The 22,308-nt window shown below is 35.7% G+C and overlaps 1 protein-coding gene across 5 annotated transcripts in view; it reads right to left on the bottom strand.

Moving 5' to 3' along the window:
• The window catches only part of LOC128881593 (ankyrin repeat and fibronectin type-III domain-containing protein 1), a 205,701-nt gene that overhangs the window by 76,412 nt on the left and 106,981 nt on the right, over positions 1–22,308 (bottom strand). For 3 of the 5 annotated variants that reach the window (XM_054132805.1, XM_054132804.1, XM_054132806.1), the window contains one exon: positions 11,704–11,927. In XM_054132805.1, coding sequence (XP_053988780.1) covers positions 11,704–11,927 — 224 coding nt within the window. Of the gene's footprint in view, positions 1–980; positions 3,450–5,097; positions 8,498–11,703; positions 11,928–22,308 lie in introns of those variants that run through there. The other 2 variants (XM_054132807.1, XM_054132808.1) reach the window with 2 other exon arrangements.

The following is a 22,308-nucleotide window of genomic DNA, read 5'->3' as shown; positions in this document are numbered from 1 at the left end:
ATCAGGAGAACGTAATTTGTGAGTTGGTATCATAATTTTTATTTTTTGCTTGAAACTTACCTTTTGTATGAGGAGATTATGATGAACGAGGAGGTGGGGCATTAATCGAATTTGGGTCGAATTTCACGTCTGATATTATAAGAACATGATATTCGTAGAGTTGGCATAAAGTTTTACCGTGAATCTCCAATAAGAGTTCATTCTGAACCGTGATTCTTATTAATATTTAATCGAGGACTGAATGTTACTATATGCATTGTAAATATTCAATTAATTCGGAGATATACATATTCAATGCATTTTAAAGTTTTAGATTATTATATCAACGTTTTTCGAGAAAGTAATATTTCCATACACGAAAAGTTGAGAATAAGGTATTTTTCTATATTTTAATATCTATTGATTACAACAATTAAAACTTAATAATTCCGACATAATTAAACATTTGTGAGATATTCAGCATCATTCAGTGTTTGATTAAACATTAATAACAATAATGGCTCAGAATAAGTATTCATTCGAGATATTAATCGTGAGAAATTTGTCGTTCGTTCAGTTATAAAGAACTTATCTTGGGAATCTCCAACAAGAGTCCGTTCTGTTTATGTGTAATTTTTCTCTATAAAAAAGTAAGCTAAGAGAAAAACGTAAAGCAGTAGACTGAAGAATTAATCAGTATAAGAATTTACAGAAAGTCTGATAAGCGAAAGAAATAACAATAAATATACAATTTTGAAATGAATTTTGAAAAAGATCATTTGACCCCGCTTGGTACGTTCAGTGCCAACATATATATCAGGAAAAATTCATAGAAGAACTCATCAAAGTGCGTACTTTTAATTTACGCATAAAATATCCATAATAGATATTTCGTATGATCAGAAAAAATTCTCAAATGCGATCATTCTTTCAGAGTTGTTCCACTTTAAGTGGCAGCGAGTACGTAGAGGGGAAGGATAATAAAAAGTAAATAAACGTACCCTCTACAGGTACATCCAGGCCGGACTAAAGCGCCCAAGGGCGTTTCCATGAAGAGCGAAAGCCGATCTTGTACGCTTTCCGACCGGTGAATTAAAGGAAGTAACGGAGCCCCGATGCGTGGAAATTTCTTCCTGAAAACTCGCCGGTAAAACGCAGGAGGCGCGTCGTTGCACCAAATGCAGAAACCGGTTTATCACTATCTCTCTCACTCTTCCACGGAGATGCGGCAAGGTCCTCCACCTTTTGCACCGTGTGTCCCTCAAACCTCTCCGTTCATTTTCGTCGCGTCTCGTCCTTCCATGCGCCGCTCTCGATATCTCGCGAAACGATACTGTTTTTTCTTCGACCGCATCCCTGCGGCGCGACGGCTTTTTCACGGCTGAAAACTTCACCCTCCGCGGTCAGACATCTTTCCGTTTCCCTGGCCACGGAATCTCGCGATTCATTTATTCATCGACGATTTTATTGCTCCTTTTCGAAGCAATACGAATATATTAACCCTTTGACTGCGCGACGATTTTTCTTGGAAGTTCTAAGAGCCGTGGAGGCGTGAATTTTAAAAAAGAAACATCAGCTTATACGGAACATTTCTATATTTACAGTTTATTTATAGGATGTCTAGTTTCTAAAATAAAAATTAAAAACTTGAAAGACCTTTTTCCTGAGATCTCGTAGCGATCTGATTCTGTTGCTGTTGTTTTCAAGAGAAAAAAATGAGTCGAACAATTGAATTTAAAAAAGCACCGTATAGAGAACGACAAAACGAAACGATTTTGTATACATGTACAGTTTATTCGTGTGACGTTTAATTTCAGACATAAAAATTGAAAACTTAGACCATTTTCCTGAAATTCAATTTTCCCAACAAATCTCTAACTTCATGAACTGCATTATTTTTGGTTGAATGCCTTTGTCGATAAACTGAATTGTTATTTTTCGCGTGACAACAATCTACAAAATTTCCAACAGAAGTCTTTGTATCCGTAAAAGATCAATGCATTCGATGCAAACTAAGAATGGCTTTAACTCTGTCCCCTCTCGAGGCAAAGTCATATCGAAATTTTTAACTTCCCGCCCCTTCCACTCGAGATCCTTACGTAATTAATGAACAGCCCCCAATTACATGGTTTGTAATATAGACCGAGGTGGTCGATCTTCGATTAATTTTTATTTATTTAATTCGTTCGTTTTTTTAAATTGTATAAAATTCTGGTTTGTGTTGAAGGCGACACCGCATAAACACGAAAGGGTTAAATGTTCGAACAGACGATGTCGCGGTCATTAAATACAAAATACGCTACGGTTTTTCTCCGTGTAGTTTACGCTCGAGGGAATACCCGATCTAGATCCAGAGCGACACCTGTCTCTCACAAGTATATCTCTTTGTGACGCAAAGTTATGGCAATGGTTACGTCGTAACGTCCTACGCGGTTCCAGTGGCCGAGCTGCCCGAGCAATTCCCGTGACGTCCGTGCAGAGATTCTCGAAGTGATTGCACTTTTTGCGACTCTTTTTGCTATTTAAAGTTTCCTGTGGTCTCTGGAGAAGGATAGATGGGCGTAGTAATACGTGATGAATATTTGACGTGAACGTTATACGGATAATTACGGTCTGTCTAACGAGAGCATGTACACCTACGCTTATAAATACGTGCACACTTACTCGATCGAAATACATATATCTAAAGGAAATTACGAATCTGTTAATGAATATCACTCATGTATTTGTACATACTTTGTATCGCATTAGATAATATATTTCACCAATTATTTATTTAATATTTTAGGAGGAATGATAGAAGCAATTCTATTTTCTTTTCATTAATCTATCCGCTATGTGCTCTTAAAATTTCTTTTGCCAATCTCGACGCCCTAGCTATTAATTTCTTCGTTGTATCCAAAGTGATATTATTTATTTTCTTTTGTAATATCTCGTTGTAAATGTTTTTCAGATGTTGGACATTATTTCTATCTAAATGAAAACTCTAATAATATACTGTTTGATTATATTCAGTTATATCGTTGTATCAAAATAATATTATTTATTTTATTTGTAATATCTCGTTGTAAATGTTTTTCAGACGTTGGACATTTTTTTCTGTCTAAATTAAAACTTTAATAATATACAATATAATATTATTAAATATTACAAACTGTAAATAGACATCCATAGTAGAATTTACCAACAAAAGATCGTATAATAATAATTTATAGTGTTTATTAATTACTCATTGAAGGTAGTAAATGTCCATGTCGTAATCTCCGAATGGCTCAACATAATTAAATAAAGTAACTCGTAGTTACTTTGTTCGTCATTCCTTTACTGCGCATTAAAAGAAAAGTTGTAGTAATCATCCAGTTTTTGCGAGGATACGACGCTTTGAAGTATGAGTTCTGTGTACGCGAAACAATTCGAAACAGTGTTCTCGCGTTCGCATCTAAGAGGGCTCAAAATATCGATCAAAGCGGCTGAAAAAATATATAAATTGGTGAAAATGCCGAACAGGAAACCCCGCCCCAAGAACCTTAACCTCGACATATGTTGTCAAGGTCAAGGTCATCGGAGCTGGCTGTGCCAAAATGAAGCGTACTCGTAATCTATGTTTAACTAAAGTTTTTTACGAACATCTCGGAAATTATAGGGATAAGTTGTTCAGGATGATGACCTTGACAAAATATTTCAAGGTCATCAAAAACCGACGAGGAGGAAAAACTTTTAAATAATTACCACAACTTCCGATAGTACTCTTAAAAATAATCATAACAGGCATCGTTACTTGTATTAAAGAAAAATTATAGTAATATAGAAAAGTACAATTAAATGGAGCAATTACAATCATGCATCGGATTTACTAGAGCAATCAAGAACTATATTATCCACATAGTTGTAATATACATAAAATATATTTCGTGTATTATTTATGTGTTCGTAAAGATAAATGTTATTTAGTAATAATATTGCGGTAGTATACAAAAATTGTATTTATTAAAGAAGGAAAAATGTAATTTGATCATTACAAATTTTTTCTCGACGTTTCGTACATTCTTCAAGAAACAAGTCCTTAAATAATTAATTATTTATATTTAGAAATCAGAAAGTAACACAAAAGCGTGGCAACATTAACGTCAATTACTATAGCCACTCCTATATCGTTATAAATATTAATCAGTTTGGTTTCCAACTGCATAACAAGTGAAATGAAAAGTACTTTTACTAACGGCACACGTCTCTCGTAATACAAAATACTCACTGACCTCGATTTTTTTTTCCATACGTTTCACCTCGACAGGGTATATTAATTGTAACTATTTAATTATTTTACGACCATATTCTTAACAATGTTTTCGAATGACAACGATTTTTGGTTGCTTTGAAGAGTTCAATAATTACAACAACTTTCAGTAAATATTCAAAGTATCCAAATATTTTAATCAGCGATACTAAACGGACCAAAGGAAAATTTCTTTTCCATTGCACTTAAAGTAAATCACGTAAATGAATTTAAGTTCCAGTTTCAAAGTTATTAAGCTTTCGATTTTTTTCATTTGTAAGTAAAGAAATCCAAACAGCGAATTTCAGCAGCCACGAGCGACCCCCACGTGACACGCAGAACAACAAACGCAGAACCGTACTCGGTACCATATATATCTCAAGGTCAAGGTCATCGTTAGGATTCAAGGCTTTTGCAAGTAATCACCTCCCCTTTTCGCGCTGCGTAGTAATCTCTTCGACTCGAGGTACCGAGCAAAGAAACATTTACTCAAATTAATAAGAAAATAAAGTGCTGGAGATTCGCGAGTGTCAAATTCTACCAGGCTATCTTCGCAGATCGCGTTATCAATGCTGAATCGATTTACCGGTAATCTCTTCGACTCGAGGAACCGAGCAAAGAAACATTCACTCCAGAGATTCGCAAGTGTCAAATTCTACCAGGCTATCTTCGCGAATCGCGTTATCGATGCTGAATCGATTTACCGGTAATCTCTTCGACTCGAGGAACCGAGCAAAGAAACATTTACTCAAATTAATAAGAAAATAAAGTGCTGGAGATTCGCGAGTGTCAAATTCTACCAGGCTATCTTCGCGAATCGCGTTATCAATGGTGAATCGATTTACCGGAAATCCTGACCACCGGAGGGGTGAACGGTCATGCTAAGTCGGCGACCAATTCGACCGGCGTTTCAATTTTTGCGCCAATCTTCGCGAACCCACCGACGCCATGACGTATTCGCGAGCCTCCGGGGGAAACGTCGTCCAATGATCCGTTTATCTCGACGTCTTACGGCGATCTCGACGCCACGCACCGCTGGACACTTCGCCACTGGTTCCCCGCACGAAACACACAAATTCCCAACCGGTTCACCTGTTCACGATATAGGCCACTCGAAAGCGCACCGTCGATGGATCGCGATTTACGACTGGATCGTGATATTCTCGAAGGCGAGATCGACGCGTCGGCGGCGGCGAAACAACCGAGCACGCGAACGATCACGGACTGAAAGGCTCCTTACACAAGCGACTCGCCGTAGCCAACCGCGTGACCGGACACGAGGACGTAAACAAAGCGTGGAAGACGATTGGCCGAGACGCTACCTGGCCATTCAGGTATGTCAGATTCTTCGCGAAGCCGCCGCGGCTATCATCGGGATCACGGGATTTTTCGTGGATCATTATTCGACTTCATCGGTAACTCTTCGAGGCGTAGATACGATTCACGGGGGTATTCTAGTCTAGAACGTTACAAAATATTCATTTTTCTTTTTGGTTTTTTGAATTTTTTCAAAGTGTAGGGACGTCCGAAGAGAACAGTGTCCGCAACGACGTTATCAGCTACAGTTCGTTTGGATACTGTATTTTAAATTTCTTTGCAGTTATTACTACACTTTCTTCGTTGGGAACGCGTAAAATGTGCAAAAGTGACATTCATTTTCAACAAGCAAGTAAGCGGAGATCGGGGTTTCAATCGTAATCGCAAGTATACGTACAATTTTGTACGAGAAACTTCAAATGGGCAAATTCAAGAGGCAACCTACGCGGTCTAAAGAATTTTGTTGAACCTTTTATATTTTTATGCATAACAGGACAGCATTTATTTAGACGAATTCATAGACCTATCATACGTGGTCACTTTTTGTAATATAAAGATTTAAAACGAAGGTTGTATTTAGTAGATTTAACGCAGCCCGCTAGTCGGTCAACAAGGATAAAGCATTCCCTATCCTTCTTCAGGGTGCTTTCTACGAGCCTCTCATCCCGTAATACAATGATCTTATACAAATGCAAACGATATACACTTTTATCAGGTTTTTGATCATTTTTTCACAATACTGGCGCACTGTTTTACATGAGATTGCAAATTCTAAGTTCAAATGTGTAAAAATTCTCAAATGAACAATTACTTACTTTTGATATGAAAACAAAAGTTGAATGCCAAGGTTATACTTTCGTTGAGCGAAGTAAAACTTGGAAAGTGTTACGAGATTACTGTATACAGTAATCTGCCCCAGAGCTCCTGTAAGAACCGGAGAGGGTTCTAGAGATCAAACGGAAATAATAAATTGAAGGGATCAATGGAGAAAATCAAAGGATCAAGGATAAAGAATTAAACGAGGACTTTTCCAATTTCAGCTTTGGATTTACTGTTGCGTTCGATCACAAATCGCTTCTCAGCTTAGGGTTTACTGGTGCGCTTGATAACAGAACTGTATTTACTGAGCATCAACAAAAAATAAAAAAAAAAAACTGTTTTTTGAGGTAAAGTATATAAGTCGTTTTATTTTTGATGCAAAGGGGTTTTCGACCACTGTCGTTCAATCTTTGATCGAGGACTTCTACGTTTTTTTTTCTCTCGCTAAAAGCAAACGAATTATTCAGGTGGCATTTTTACAATTAATCACCCTGTGTACTATCGTGCCAATAACTTTATAAGTAGTTTCTTGAGGTCAAACTAAAAGTTTATCAATTTTGTATACCTTATAACTACGGAAAAAATTGCTATTAATGCTCATAGAATAGTTCGCAAAATACGTTGGACCACTCGTACATCTTATTTTCATAAAATAGTTTTCGATTCGTTTCACGTCGCAGCACTTTCAATTAATTATCTAGCACTACTGGCTCCGCTCGACCGTTCGCTTGACTATTCATGTTTCCGCGTCAATTGACGGATTCGATGACAACCATCGTCGACCATTTGAAAAGAGGCCTAGCTTCTGTTACTTTCACTTTATTGTTCTCGGGTCTGGATGTCCAGTCACGTTCTTGGAACATGTTGCGAAGACTTGCTTCGGACGGACACCAAAGACGACAAAATTTTTATCCAAATAACCATTTCGAATAACAAAAAGGAGACGAGTAACCGCTTATTCTGTATTCTTTGAAATTAAATACCTTACAACGAAAAACAGTTTTCCTGTTTAGAAGTACTTCCAACAATATTGAAATTAAGAGTAATTGTTATATTTTTTTCGAAGCAATCAAAAATTGTATTCACATCACGATTCATAAAATATATCTGATGTATAATTTGTCACGCTGTAACATTAATCCACGTCCTTCGTGTTTCCTTTGAGACCTTGTTAGCAGTAGAGACTTTTTAAATTATTCAACACGTGCCGCCCAGAGTACATCCATTTAACTTATAATCCAGTTATAAACTATATTTACAGACATCGTGGGAGTGTCAATGTTAGATGTTAATATTGTTACATTCATGCTGTATACGCGAAACTGTGAAAACTGTTACAAATTAACGGATATATTTTATCAAATGTGACAAATCGTGTTTTGTTGCTATTGGAAATCCAATAATTGTATAATGAAAAATTTCACAAAAGAAAAACGAAAATGTAACCATTCGACGCAACATGATTTGCGAATAAATTTTTATACGTACATTGTACCACCTTAAAACGTCGATGTTTGTTGTTTAACCTATGCAGTGCTATGGAATTTAAAAGTGTAAAAGCCAAAAGTGCTGAAATTCTGTTTGCATTCTGGATAGATTTTTGAAAATAAATAACAGTTCCTGAAGTGTATCTTCGAATTTATCCACGCCGCCTCTCAATGTTTTTTTTTTCACAAAATCAATTAATGTAATTACACCGAATTTCCACTTAAATATACGCAACGATCGTTGCTAGTATCATCGTGTAGTACGACAAAGGTTAACACTCTACATAAGCAATAACAGTCTGTGTTATTTGGCACTAACGCTGTGTGGTCCAGATTTGTTGATTTCAGTGGATTTTTGTCGAACCACCTTCGACATAAGACCGCAAGTTTTTAAAGGTTTCGCATTATTTATTGCACTGAAACAATTTAATATTCCTACCACGTTAGTAATATTTTTCCAATGTTTCTTTCCAAAAGTGTTTCTAAGAGAACGAAGACGTCAAATTACTCTAAATTGAAGTATTTGGAAATGAATTCCCCGAAAATAAATACAAGTCCAAACATTTCCTTTTATACAATGTTCGTATCTATCTCGAGTGTTAAAAAAAATGTATTTCTTATACATAGCGTAGCTTTTTATTACTGAAAAAATATTTAATATCGGTTCAGTAGTTCCAGAGATTACCCTCTATACATACATACAAACAAACAAACTTGACCTCTTTATAATACTAATACTTAAGTATTCTGTGAAAGGAAAAGTCAGGATTCGCATTAATTTCCTTGTAATTAATTCGCGAAGAAGGCACTATTTTGGAGCAATCTGATTACACAGAGAGTGCAATTTCAATGACTATTAACTATACCTAGCTATTATTCGTTATCCGTTACTCGAATAAGATATCGCTCATCGTTGATGGACTATGTCGAATCCTTGCACGGTATTTACGTGCTCAGGAGAAACTTTGCGAAGTCGGAGGTACATCTAGTGAACGTCTACGGAGCTAAGTGGAGGAAAGGCGAGTGAAACGCTGTTAGGTAGTTCGAAGGCGACGTTAAAATCTGGCATTACGTGCACACAATAGCAGAGACCACGTGAAAGGGCCAACGTCACGAAATTCACGAGAGGCCCGAGCACCTTTCTTCGTCGGTGCGTTGCTCCGTTCTTGCCGCGAAAGCGGGGCCAACCGGTTTACCTGTCCACGAACCTCAACTCTCGGCTAAACGAGCCTCGCCATTGGTCGATACCTGGCTCAGCTTAGAACCGTCTTCGCCACGTCGAAGCTCGTTTGCTCCATCAAAAATTGTACTTTATACGTAATCGTACTTTATACAAGATTCTATTTTGATAACTGAATTAATCTTAATTTGGATTAGTGCACAAAAAATAAATTTTACTTTTATACGCTTTTCTATACAGGCTGAGGCATTTAAAACAGGTCACTTGAATAATTCGCTTATTTTAGGTATAGAAAAAAAAAAGCGTCAGTTTTAGTCAGCCTGTGTAACCTCAGGTCATTGTATTCGTTTTGAAATGCTCTATCAGAATGCGTATAAGAAACTATATCATTCTATATAAAAAAAACAGAGTCGACTTTCATATCTCCTCTATTCATCCGCCGATAAAAAAGTTATTGGCACCATGCTACGTTCTCCTCGAAATCAAACAACTCTTGTTCGACACTTTTTTTTCTATCGCTAAAAGTAACCGAATTATTCAGTTGGACTGTTTTAAATGCCTCACTCTGTATATGTATATCTGTTTAGATATCTGAGGATGTGTGAAAAGTTTATAGATCTATCATCATTGAAGTACACGGTGTGTTCTACATTTAAACTGATTTAAGTTCTTGATCTGAATAAAATCTCTTCGCGTTAATGAATTTGATTTGTACTTGTTTTTCACGATTTTGTAGCAATTTGTCTGTAATTTTCAGACGTGCTTACTTTTTCAAATTAGAAATACTCGAATGATTATAGATACTCAAGGTTGGAGGAACAGGAAAATCCATGAAAATAAAATAACAAAGAAAATAAAATAAAACTTGTATATGACACGTTCTAACATTTTAACAATTTTTGCCATTTGTTACTTCTCATTAAGAAAAAGGAACTTGGAAGTGACCGTTTAAGTTAAAATTTGATTTTTATAAATAAAATTTATAAAAATTTTGAATCTTTCAATCACTGAAATCACTATTATCTGAGATACTTGTTTTCAGGATAAGGGTCGGTACTATAAAGTCTTAATAAATGTCTCAGAGTTTTTAATATAATTTTAGTATATTAAAATTAAAAGTTACTGCATTCTTCATTAGGAAGACGAGTGTGGACCTGATCGTTAACTTTCAAACGCTGTTTTGAAAAATTGTTCCATAAAGATCATATATATCTCAAAAACAAAGCGAGGCTTCCCATTCTGAAAACTTACTTCGCAATAAGTGTCCAGCCAGCAAATTTAACTTTCATCTGCGTCTCAATAAGTGGATTCATTATTGCGCTTCAAATGATTACAGTTTGGTGCTGACCATCGAAGATCTATGCCTCGCAGAGCAACAGTGTGGGGTTTACGCAATTTAACTTCGAGCCACCAGCGTTCCCAATGGCCGAAAACTTCTAATCGCAAGATTGTTCCACGAGGACTTGCTCGACCGCGAGAATCGAATTGAACTCGCTCAGAAACGAGCCGCTATAATTAATCGATATCCGCGAACCTTGCAATCCTTACGATTATTAACCATTTGCCCTAAGATAGCTCTAACCTCGTTAACCCTTTGACTGCGAGACGATTTCTGCTGGAAATCCTAAGAAGCGTAGAGTTGTGAATGTTAAAAAAAATATCAGCTTATAGGAAATGATAAGATGGAACTTTTTATCTTTTACAGTTTATTCACAGGGCGTTTACTCTTTAAAATAGAAATTAAGAACGTAGAAGATCATTTGTCTATGAATTCGATTACATTTGAAATAGTGAAAATGAAAGCATGGTTAGTTGACGATTACTTATTTGTCGATATATTAAAAAATATTACCTCATAGAGGATGATAAGACGAAACTTTTATATATTTACAGTTTGTTCATAGGACGTTTAGTTTCAGTGATAAAAATTGAAAACTTTTTCCAGAAGTCCAATTGTTGCAACGAACTTCTAAATTTTCAATTTTTATTTTCGAAACTAAGCGTCCTATGAACAAACTGTAAATATAATAAAAAATTTCGTCTCATCATCACCTGTAAGCTGATATTTTTTAAAAATTAATTTAACAAATATATACATTTCTCTGAGCCCATTTCTCGAGGGCGTATATATATATGCCCTTCAAAGTCAAAGGGTCGAAGGACATACGTTTTTGATGTTGCACGAAGGTAGGAATTCAACGTTAGAATCCAATGCGTTAAAACTGTTTCCAGCAGCTCAAAAACTTAATCAAACATGATTAAGTCAAAGATTTAAAAACCTGTTATAGTTGGACAAACTCCCCTCTTGAAAGAAGATTTCATTTCTTGCTCACAGAGTCAAATGAAATCAGTCAAAGAGTTCAAGAAATAGCTTAATCGAGCTTTAATTTCAGTTTCAGCTCGACAGTTTTGATCTGTTTTTAATATTGCTACGAAAACTCGAAGTTTCAAACATGTCCAATAACTCCGAAGCGTCCGAATACTTTCGATCGTGGTTGTCGTCGCGCTAAGGGATGAATCTTCAAAGAGCAGGAGTCAACCTCGAATTTCAAACTTTCCCAATATCGAGGTGCGATCGATCGGCATCGACACGAATCTATTTTCGCGAGAGTCGCTGGATGTACGATAGAAGAAAAAAAAAGACTCACCCAGAACTGCTCGGTGCCCCTTGACCCGCCTGCCAATGTTTGGCGAGACCAGGCTTAATCTGTCGCTTCTGGTGCCTAACAGGGGGCTGGGACTCCTCCTTGGCGGTGGTTGATCGACGCAAAGCCCGTAACTGCTTCCAGCGTTCGCCGTGATACCCCATTCTGCCACGCTGTCGATCGAGCTGCTCCTTGGCAGGCAGAAGCTGGTCGTGCTGCAATCCCGTCTGTCAATCAAACCATCGTCTTACAAATTTTCGGCGCGAGACTGGCATGCAATCCGTTGTGTAATTTCTGGGACGTCGGAACTGTGACTTCGCTCCTAGAATGGGAAACTTGGGGGAAATGTAAGTTCTTACTAACAATTTCAGCACGAGAGCTATAGTTTGTATCGACGTACGCCCCCGATCATAAATCATTGGACACGTACTACACTAGGACAGGGTGTGATACTAAATAAAAAAGATAGGGTTAAGTCGCCGAAAGACGTCCACGCCTTCGATTTTTATGATCTTGAAATATGTTGTTTAAAGGCATCGCTTTGAACAACTTTTCTCTATACAAGGTGGTCTGTACAGGCTAGTCTACAGTTAAGTCTGGACAAAATCAGGGTATCAATTCTACAACTAATTTTCAACAAATAGTTGCTCTTAGACATTTTTCGAAAAACCCCTTATTTTAGAAATGTTACGACTATTCATTCTTTTTTCGTGTTTTCGACTTTACACAAAATTTTTACGGTTGGACTCCAAGGAGAAAATTACGTTTAAACAGATCTGTAAATTCTTAATTACAATTACGAAACGATTATTTGATCAAGTAATTGAATAATTGCTATTACAATTACTCTGTCGCATGTAATGGTATTTGCAATTACTTAATTACTACCAGTAATCCATGTAATTTTTAATAATTACTTATAACTGCCCAAAATGTAATTAAAAGGCTCGAGTCTAAAATCTAAAGTAATTAAAAGGTAATTATAATTACTTTTTTTTTTGCAATTGCAATTGCATGGACGTACACCGAATAATTGTTAAAAGTAACGATTAATGTCTTTCAATTACTTTTAGGTATTTCTAATTACGTTAGATTCGAGACGCCTTTTAATTACTTTCTGGGCAGTTACAACTAACCATTAAAAAATAATTGAATTACTCGGTAATTAAGAATAAAGTATTGCAAAATTACTAAAAACAAAGTAATTAAGAATTACTTGAATATCTACTGTCTAATTCAAAAGTAATTATTCCAAATTGTAACGAATACAAAAGTAATCATTACTTTACAGCTCCGGATAGGATCTATTGGTTTTATTAGAGTAACTGTTAAAAATTTTTGACTTTAACGAAAGCATGGTTTTCCAAGTTTTTTAGGGTGAGGAGCACGAATTTGAAGTCGGTTTCGAGGTACAAAATTTCTATGTCCATAAACACCTGAAAATACTAAATCACAACTCTGAAACATTTGATTACAATCGTAACCGTAATTATGATTATGGCCAACACTGCATCGAGGTATTACTGTACACATGGGCGTTCAAAAGCAAAATAATTGCGGTGTATGTATGTCTAATTGTCTATGTGTTTGAGTGCATACTGATGGCGCGTCTGTATGAAAGTGTAATTCTCTAGGATAAAAACGAATGCACCTTTAGATTTTCACAAGTAGACGGATTTAATAGGGCAAAACGTGACGCCCGTGTTTTTTCATAAATTCTTGACGTAGTGCTTTCAGCTATGTGAGCAGACACTAATTAAATGGGTAACTATGGTTACATAGTGAATCTGTTACATGGTAAATTCGTCGCGTGTAAGTCGCCACTGGTCGCCTAACTAACCTATCTCGCGCGCGACAGTGATTCGCAGGTTGCCTTGCATCAGGCGTGTCTAAACTGAATTTATAATTGTTTATAATTATAAAATGAAGCGTCGTCTCCACAATTTCATTACTCCCGATTTTCGTATCATTTCGGTTTGTAGAGTTACTCCCTAAAAGGTAGACCTATTTGAATTTCGTGATAACCTGCATATAAGAAATTAAAAGTACGCCAAGAGCTTCGTTCTAATTACTCTTCTAATTTCTCACAAATTGTTTTATAACAAATGGAGAAGCGAAATGAGTACTCATCTGAAAGAAATCATTATTACTGTTGATGATAAAATGAACAGAAATCAACGTTGACTACAATCATTTTCAACTCCTTTTTGGGATATTCTAATTGTAAATAATTTTTGATACAACGATCTAGCTGTTTATCATTTTAATATTTCTCTTGTTCTTCATTAATCTTATTGAGAACATTTTTCTAATTTCTTCTTGCATACGGTACATACCAATGCTCTTTTTCTTTGTTCTTGACACTTTGTATAAAATTTGTTGTTTCCTGAAGTGGATCAGGATTACTATGCAAAGGGATTGAGGAATTAAAATAATGAATTGCTCGAGAACCAATAAAAATTACGTTTACTTTGTTAATTTAAAGTTTTACTCTCAAATAATAACCACGAACTGTCTGATCTTAAAACTTTGCTTATTATTTTAACGAGACTGTTCTACACAGGTTTAACGACATAATAATTTGAGCGTATTCAGGAAGATTGAAAATACGAATTAATTTTGTTAGTTACCATATGAATTAAATTCATGAAATTTGTTGGGCATACTAGAGCAGTAAATCTGCATCCCTTTCGTCGGTCGTTTAAACGTATCCCTGCTAACTTTGAAAACTGAGCACCCTGATGCTCACCTTTGACACGCGCTGTTAGGTCCTTTTTACAATAACCCCATTTGCACGCTACGGAAGTGTAATCGTGTTTAATAATCATATTAGCATGCAAAGATAATTCTTTGTAAACAGCTAATATCTTTCAGTATTTTGAATATTTATTTATTGTCTTAAACCAGTTTCGCAGAAAACTATCAACTTCAAGCGCAAGTTTTACCAAAACTCGTCTCACTGACAAGCAATTTTTCATCCTTTTGTCGTATTTCTTCCCTCGACAAAAGGTCCTACACTACGTGTCTGCAATTGTAGCGCAAACATATCAGAATCCTCGCGTATAAAGAAGATCTTAAAAACCGTTCACACGCCCCTCACGAACGCAGGCTTGCAAGCGTTTCCACGTTTTATGCGACGTTCATTTTCTATTTCCAAAACGTGAACCCTAACAGCGACTTTTGTTCGCGAAATTGTGGAATCCTGACTGCGACTAGTCGAGGCTCGTTTCGTCTTTGAGGAAGATCCCCTGGGGAGAAAAAAACGCATGCAGGAACAACGGTAATTCCGTCGAGAGGTAATTTGAGAGCAACGAGGATTCAAATCAGTTTCGTTAAATTATTAACATTACTCACCGTTCCTCGTTTCCCCGTTCCACGGGGGACATATAACAGCGGGAGACGAAAGTTGTTCACTCGCAGAATAAGAAACACAGGTATTTGCATCAGACGAGCATCCGCGAAATGGAAAAGAATTGGGTTCTCATAGCCTGGGAAATGTCCCCTGTGCGTTGATAACGGTGCCAGTTGCTTGCAAAGATTCTCCTTATAATACTCCTTATGATACTAAACTCTAGTTTATATTCTTCCGTTGGCTCAAGAATACTGGCCGAAGTTTGATGTTATATACATTGGATAATTGAATTGGTTATTTCGATAACGACGTATGTTAATCACTGAATCCTTCGAATTAATAAATACTAAATTATTGCAGATGACTGTATTTTATTAGATTTTGTATTGGATATTATATTATTTTCAATTGTAAACCCAACGTTACGTTCGGCTATTAGAAATAAATATAGACTGCGGATCTTTATGCATTTATGCACACAAAACGCAAACAATATGTAAGAATATAAAAAAGATTGAAAGTAAAGTTCACGTTATAATATTTGCAGAATAAAATAAATTCCTCTTTAAGTTAAATTTTGGTAGGCACGTTCGCGAATATTTTATTTCGCATAAAGTTCCGTAGTCTAGTAATAAAGAAAAGAATAATTGAGGAGTTTGGGCTAATTTAGAATCGATGGATAAGTGCAAAAAGTGTTTTTCTTTTATTTAACGCAATTGCTAATAAACCATCTGCCAAAAGCACCTGTAAGATTTTGTTTTTTAATAATATAAACCTGTCGACGTGATCATTTAATTGTCTAAAACATCATGTACAAAGAGTTACAATCGAAAATTTACTGTAACTTTTGTATTGTATTAAAAATCAAAATCTTAAATCACCTTTTAGGAGCTCTTCAGTTTAAAAAATCTATGGACATTCTGTTTCCAACTAAAACTTTCTACGTCCTGTTTGATACTTGTTTGATCAAGTTTCCATCAGATGTCAATTCTATATAAAATAATTTTTGGAAAAGAAATATAATTGACATCGAAAAAATATTAAAACTGCACTAAAAAGTATGAAATAATTTCTAGTTAATTGATATGAATACTCGCCAGTTCTAGATATACTCTAATTGCTTAAAAATATGAAATAATTTCTACTTCCTTTATATTAGATCATGTTAAATAATCTTTTCGTAGACGGCGCAAAATTCAACAGTTTTAATTCCTGCTTGAGTTAGTTTTTTGTGAAGGCGGCCGTATTGTATACATTTAATGTATATACTATCTACACGAAAATACTGTCTGAGTAGGTTTGGGAAATTCTTTTTTGCGGAAGCTGGGGGTGGAAGTATTGGTTATTGCTAATGTATATACTCTCTCTCTCTCTCTCTCTCTCTCTATGAAAATACTGTCTGAGTAGGTTTGGGACAGTATTTGGTGGAGGTGACGATATTGAATAATGTTAATGTATATGATGTCTAAAGTAGATATAATGGTAGCGATAATTTAAGGGCGTATGCTTTGTCACTCCGACAGAAAGTTAAACCAAGTTTGGTAATTGTGAATACAAGTAATTTTTAATTTTGCGTCGTCTACGAAAAGGTTATTTAACATAATCTAATATAAAGGAAATAGAAATTTAATATATTATTCAATATAATTTAATATAAAGGAAATAGAAATTATTTCATACTTTTTAGCACAGTTTTAATATTTTTTCGAAGTCGGTTATATTTGTTTTTTCAAAAATTATTTTATTTCACTGTTTTTAGTGGCAGTTTATAACCAATAGATTTTATGCAATAACAATAGTTATGAGCAATATACAGGGTGTCCTAAAAATGTCGGAGGTCACGTCTTAAACGAAAGGAACACATTGAAGGGAAGTCAAGACACGTTAGGGTTTACAATATACAGACCGAAATCCACGAAAGCGCAAAAACTGTTAATAACAGCCTCGTCCATGACGAATAAGAGGGAGAAAGAAAGATTGAAATAAAGCTTTGAATAACTCGCGACAACTGGCTCTAATTAATTCGGATGCTTTTGACTTCGTAACGGAACAGGGAACACTCTATTTCCAATCTTGCCTCATTCAACAGAAAAACGAAAGAAAGAACGACCGCCTTTATATACGGTAGTCGACCAGATTGGGCTGCCAGATTACATTCTGCTGTCGCTCCCTTCCACTGCGCGTGTTCATTTCGATTTTCAGGTTGTCAAAGTCACCGGAAGGAACTAACCGTGGATGCTGACACTTTGTTTCTTTGTGGACCTCGAGCTTTCGTTTCACATTGTCGCTTTGTTCCGCGAACAATAACGAGATACAACCCCTTTAATCTGTTCACTGGCAAGGTTAACACTAATCATCATGTAGATTTTCATTCTAGTAGATGTTCGTTTTATTTTAAATCGCTGTAACTTCTATTACTTTTTGTATCCATCTTGTTTCTATTACTTTAACTTTGACTACTTTTTATTGCTACCCCTTAGCAAAAATGAGCTAAGGGAAAAACGGAAAGCAGTAAATCGAAGAATTAGATAATATAAGAATTCTCAGAAAATCGAATGAGGAAAAGCACACACACACACACACGCGAAAGAATTATAATTTACGCAATAAACGGCTAAGTTAATATTTACAGAAAGGAAAGATTTAACATTGAAATATTTAAAATAAATTGAATATTTTGAGAAAATAAAAGAATAAAAATAATTTGTATTACGAGGAATAGAAAATAAAGAAAATTAAGATAACTTGTTTTACGAGGAACTAGAGTCTTTTGCCTATCACTCACTTCGTATATCACTACCAAGTACTCGATAATGCAAACTCTGCTCTAATTTAGCTCGCTCGGACTGCTATCACGCTCGCGCGACTGTACGATGAGAAGTGATCTCGGCTCGCGCTTTGCTCAACCACGTAAACGTTCTAGAAGGTGTTCGATGTGTTCGATTAGAACGAAATCGAGATGGTAAGGTTCTAGAAGACAAAGGATCCGGAAGCACATGATGGAAGGTTCGTTGATATAAAAACTATCAACATTGCTCGGCGACTTGGCACGCGCGAGAATCTTGTATTGACGAATGGTGCCATCCCTTCGCGTCTCGCGCCACCGAACTGCTCAATTCGTCCGCGCGACAACATTACGCGAATACACCTCAGCTTTCAGAACGTTCGAAATGAAAAAATGTCAAAAGACATGCTTAACTCGATTACGTGGTATTTATACATCTCTCCTTCCCGCGATGTCTGTAACCGTCTTATCAAATATTTAAGAGACACGAGTAATATTTGAATTTAGCAATGATACGTTGTGTGCTTATCCTTTACCACGACGCTTGAATATTTATATCGCATATATAACAATTAACGCATAACTTTCGCGAAACGCAACGCGTACATACTATTATATTTACATATTAACATATTTATGCATTTATCAGTAGTGGAGAATATTTATACGTTTATCAGAAAGCGGAGTGACGACGTTGATTTCAAGGAGGGAACGTGTATCTTTGTTCAAAAATGAATTTAATAAACTACCGTCAAAGGCTAGGTTTGTGTTCGATTAGAACGAATTCGAGATGGTAAACCATCTTGAACACATTCCTGCCGTCGAAATCGAGAAAGAATAAAAATGAAAATATCGGCACGTAACGAGCGAAAGGAATAGCAATAAATGTACAATTTTAAAGAAAATGTTGGAAAGGGTCGCTTGACCCCGCTTGGTACGTTTAGTGATAAACCTAATGTCAAAATAAAAGAATCGGATATATTTCATACCATTTGTGATACGGTAAAAAAACAAAATTCAAAGATTCCTTTTGAAAATCCTTTCCATCGTTTATTTATCGTGACATATTCGTTTCGGTTAATTTTCTAAAGAAATCGTATGAAAAGCGCGTCCGAATAAGGGGAGTGAGGGAATTGCAGAAAATTACAGAATCCTAAACCACTAAGTCTTGATTAATGTATTTCACCTAACTACACGGATCCTTTCCATTCCTCGCTCTTAGCAGTCGGGGATTCTATGCGTCCGCAATTCCCCGACTCGAATTACGCGGCACTGACGTCGAATTATCCACCCGGTGACGTTTCGAAATTGGCGAGTTTACTTAATTCGCGATTCTCGGCGGAAAAACACCGCCTATCCTCGCGCGTACGCGGTAAACATTTTCGTTGGTTTCGGAGAAAGAAAGAGTTTCGCTGTATCGGTTCACCTGCTGCGAATATTGTTTATCTGTCGTCATTCGTTCCATCGATGGACACATTACGTCCGTAAACATTATTGTTTATCGAACCGTTTTCTAACCGAGCCTTTCAGAGTCTGACTGACTATCTCTAGAAAATAAATGAAAAGGAAATTGATGTTACAAATACAGGGTGTCACATCTACGCCAGGGCCATCTAAATATCTTTTTCAATGATGATAATGCAAGAAATATTTTAAATGCAATTTGAATGGTTTGTGGAGTTCGTACGAGGAACCGTTTCTTATGTACAATTATAAAATTATTGGAAGGTCTTAAACAAACGTTGGAGCTTCGGTACGTTAACTGTAACATTGACCTAATCCAGGACGTTATTTCCTACTGATACGTAGTATTGATATTTGTTTAGCTACGGTGTCTCTCGTTTCACCTGGCTGTTCCAGGGAAGCGTGTGAACTATAAATAATTTTTAACGTCAGCCAAGGAGAGATAATTGCTTCTCCTCTTGGCAGAGGATAAGGTTTCAGAGTTGATGGCCAAGGAAAGGTTAGACACACGAGAAGATAACCGTAAACGTGATAAAAAACCATCTACTCAGACAAGCGAAATTCGACTGTACTTTTCCCCGTGCTGATCGATGCTGTCTTGGGATTAACCAACTATGTCCTTGCGAATCGGACAGGAATTTCAAGACACTAGAAACAATTCGATAGTAATATGTCTGAAGAGAATCTAATTGTTTTCCTAGTCACTGAAGAAACAGCTTGTACTTCTACATACATGCTTTACAAAAAAATATTATTTGTATAGATTTTTAGGCGATTCATGCACTGGCTTAGTTTTGAGAAAGAAGTTCCACAGAAATATTATTCAATTTTAATGATACGTTGTATACCAATTAGTGACGAGGGACTAGTAGGAAATTAGAACAATTCTTTATGTGCCAATCATTAATTATTCACACGGCCTATTATTTTATGAAAAGGATGTATAAAATAGCATAATTGTTAATTCATAATATCTTTGGTTTAAACTTCTTTTTAGCTGTTTCGTTGTTAAACTTTTAAGATAACTGTTTACATTTAAATTTCCTTAAATTATGAACAACAGTTTAAAATATATTTATAGTATTTATTGAAATTAGAAAATAGATATAAAATATACGTGTGTATGTGTTTATTTGGTATTTATAATTAAAAAAAAAAAAGAACGCAAGCTAAGTTACGGGAACTAAATAATAATTTTCAATTTCATATTAATAATGAGTATTCGTCACTTTTATTTCAACTAAGTATTTTTAAGGTATACTACATATCAATATTTTATAAAATTGCCGATATGTCTTTAGTTGTTCATGTTAGTTATTACAATATGTTTTATTCAGCGCTGACCATTTTAGTATTATAGTAGCTACAATTAGCTATATTATTATAATAATAGAAAAAAATACTGCATAATTTTGCTCTACAATTTGAAATTAAAGAATACAGGAATCCATTGGTCGTAGAGAACATAATGAGGGCTGTTCAATATTCCACTGTTATTGCAATACCACCGGAAATATTCTTACACTAATCGATATCCTTCTTACACTTTAACAAAAATTAATTTCTCCAACTATTAACGTGAATTTCCAACTTTTTCGGAAAGTATCGCTTCCTCGGTGAAACCTGAAAATTCTTTAATCTCAAACTTTTCTCGTATTTTTCACCAGTCACCGGTCTTACAGTGAAGGGAAATAAATTTTATCGATACGCGAGCTAAAGTTGAATCCAACATCGAACGGATATGCAACGGCGTTTGACTATAATCGAATGTTGCAGCGCGAAGGTTGAAGTTGATTTCAATATTCACCTGCTTCCACTTTTACATTCACATCGAACACCGTGAAAAAATCAGTACAAAATTTCGATAATATTAAAACAGTTTTTGTGAAATAAATAAACAAGATCTACCCTATAACAAGTATATCTTCGAAGATTGTCTGAGAACGGAATACAAAGTGGATCGGTTTAAAGGGCAAACGTCGGGGAAAGTACAAAGCAGCAGTAGTACAGGTCGTTCCTGGTCAGACGCATATAAAGTGATCAGACGCAGTTAGAGGACTACGCTGATCGGTTTTCGATTATTCAAAGTATTGCGAACGGTGATATTTTTGCTACATTACTACTTTTATGTTACGATTGGGAGCCACGTGATTTCGAGATGAATAAATATCAGAACTGCAGTACTTATTTGAATAATGCATGACTGCATCGTATATTTGATGATGAGTCTACATAATAATTTAGATTTGATAATTGTGGATTAAGGCACAAGATATAAAAAATTGTCTGCATTGATCATTTTTAAATTTAATTAACTACATTCTTCTATTCCTTTTATAGTTAGAGTGTTATATAATTTATTGCAAGTTGATTATTATTATTACAACTGTATTCTTCGACCTTATGCTTATTGGTATATTAACATTTTTATGTTTTTTTTTTGTGTGCTTAATACATATTCAAGAACAATGCTATTAGTTTTTTCCTATATATTTATGACCGTATGCACTACATTGTAGCAGCACTCAATTTTTATTTTCTTTGGAACAATTATTTGATACTGAGAACGTTACTACGTCTTCTTGTTTTTTACAGGGTGTTCGGTAAATGCTGGTACAAGCGAAAAGGGGGTGATTCTACATGAAAAAATATGTCAAAAGTGAAAAATAAAAATGTTTCATGCGAGACTTCGTTTTCGATAAAATCAGAAAAGAAAGGGAATCTTGGGGAGGTTTAGGCGGAGCGAGCGTAATCCCCTGTCCCCTCAGTCCTCTCCAGTTTGTAGGTGTTTCGCCACCTCCTGAGCAATGGTCAATACGTGCCACAATGAATATGGCGTGAATGGAACGTCTCATCTCCGACATATACTTAATTGAACGACAAATATCGAAGGTGTCTGTACAGTTACCTAGGTTAGTGCAAGTGTTTTCAGCCTCCAAAATTCTCGTGGAAAACCTAACCGATAAAAAGCTTCTTCAGATCGCGGAATCTAATGGACTCTTTTGTT

The sequence above is a fragment of the Hylaeus volcanicus genome, chromosome 8, assembly GCF_026283585.1.
Source record: "Hylaeus volcanicus isolate JK05 chromosome 8, UHH_iyHylVolc1.0_haploid, whole genome shotgun sequence".
In the NCBI taxonomy this organism is placed as follows: Eukaryota; Metazoa; Arthropoda; class Insecta; order Hymenoptera; family Colletidae; genus Hylaeus; species Hylaeus volcanicus.
Note: the sequence above shows the minus strand (reverse complement) of the source record. Positions and strands in the feature narration are given on the sequence as shown.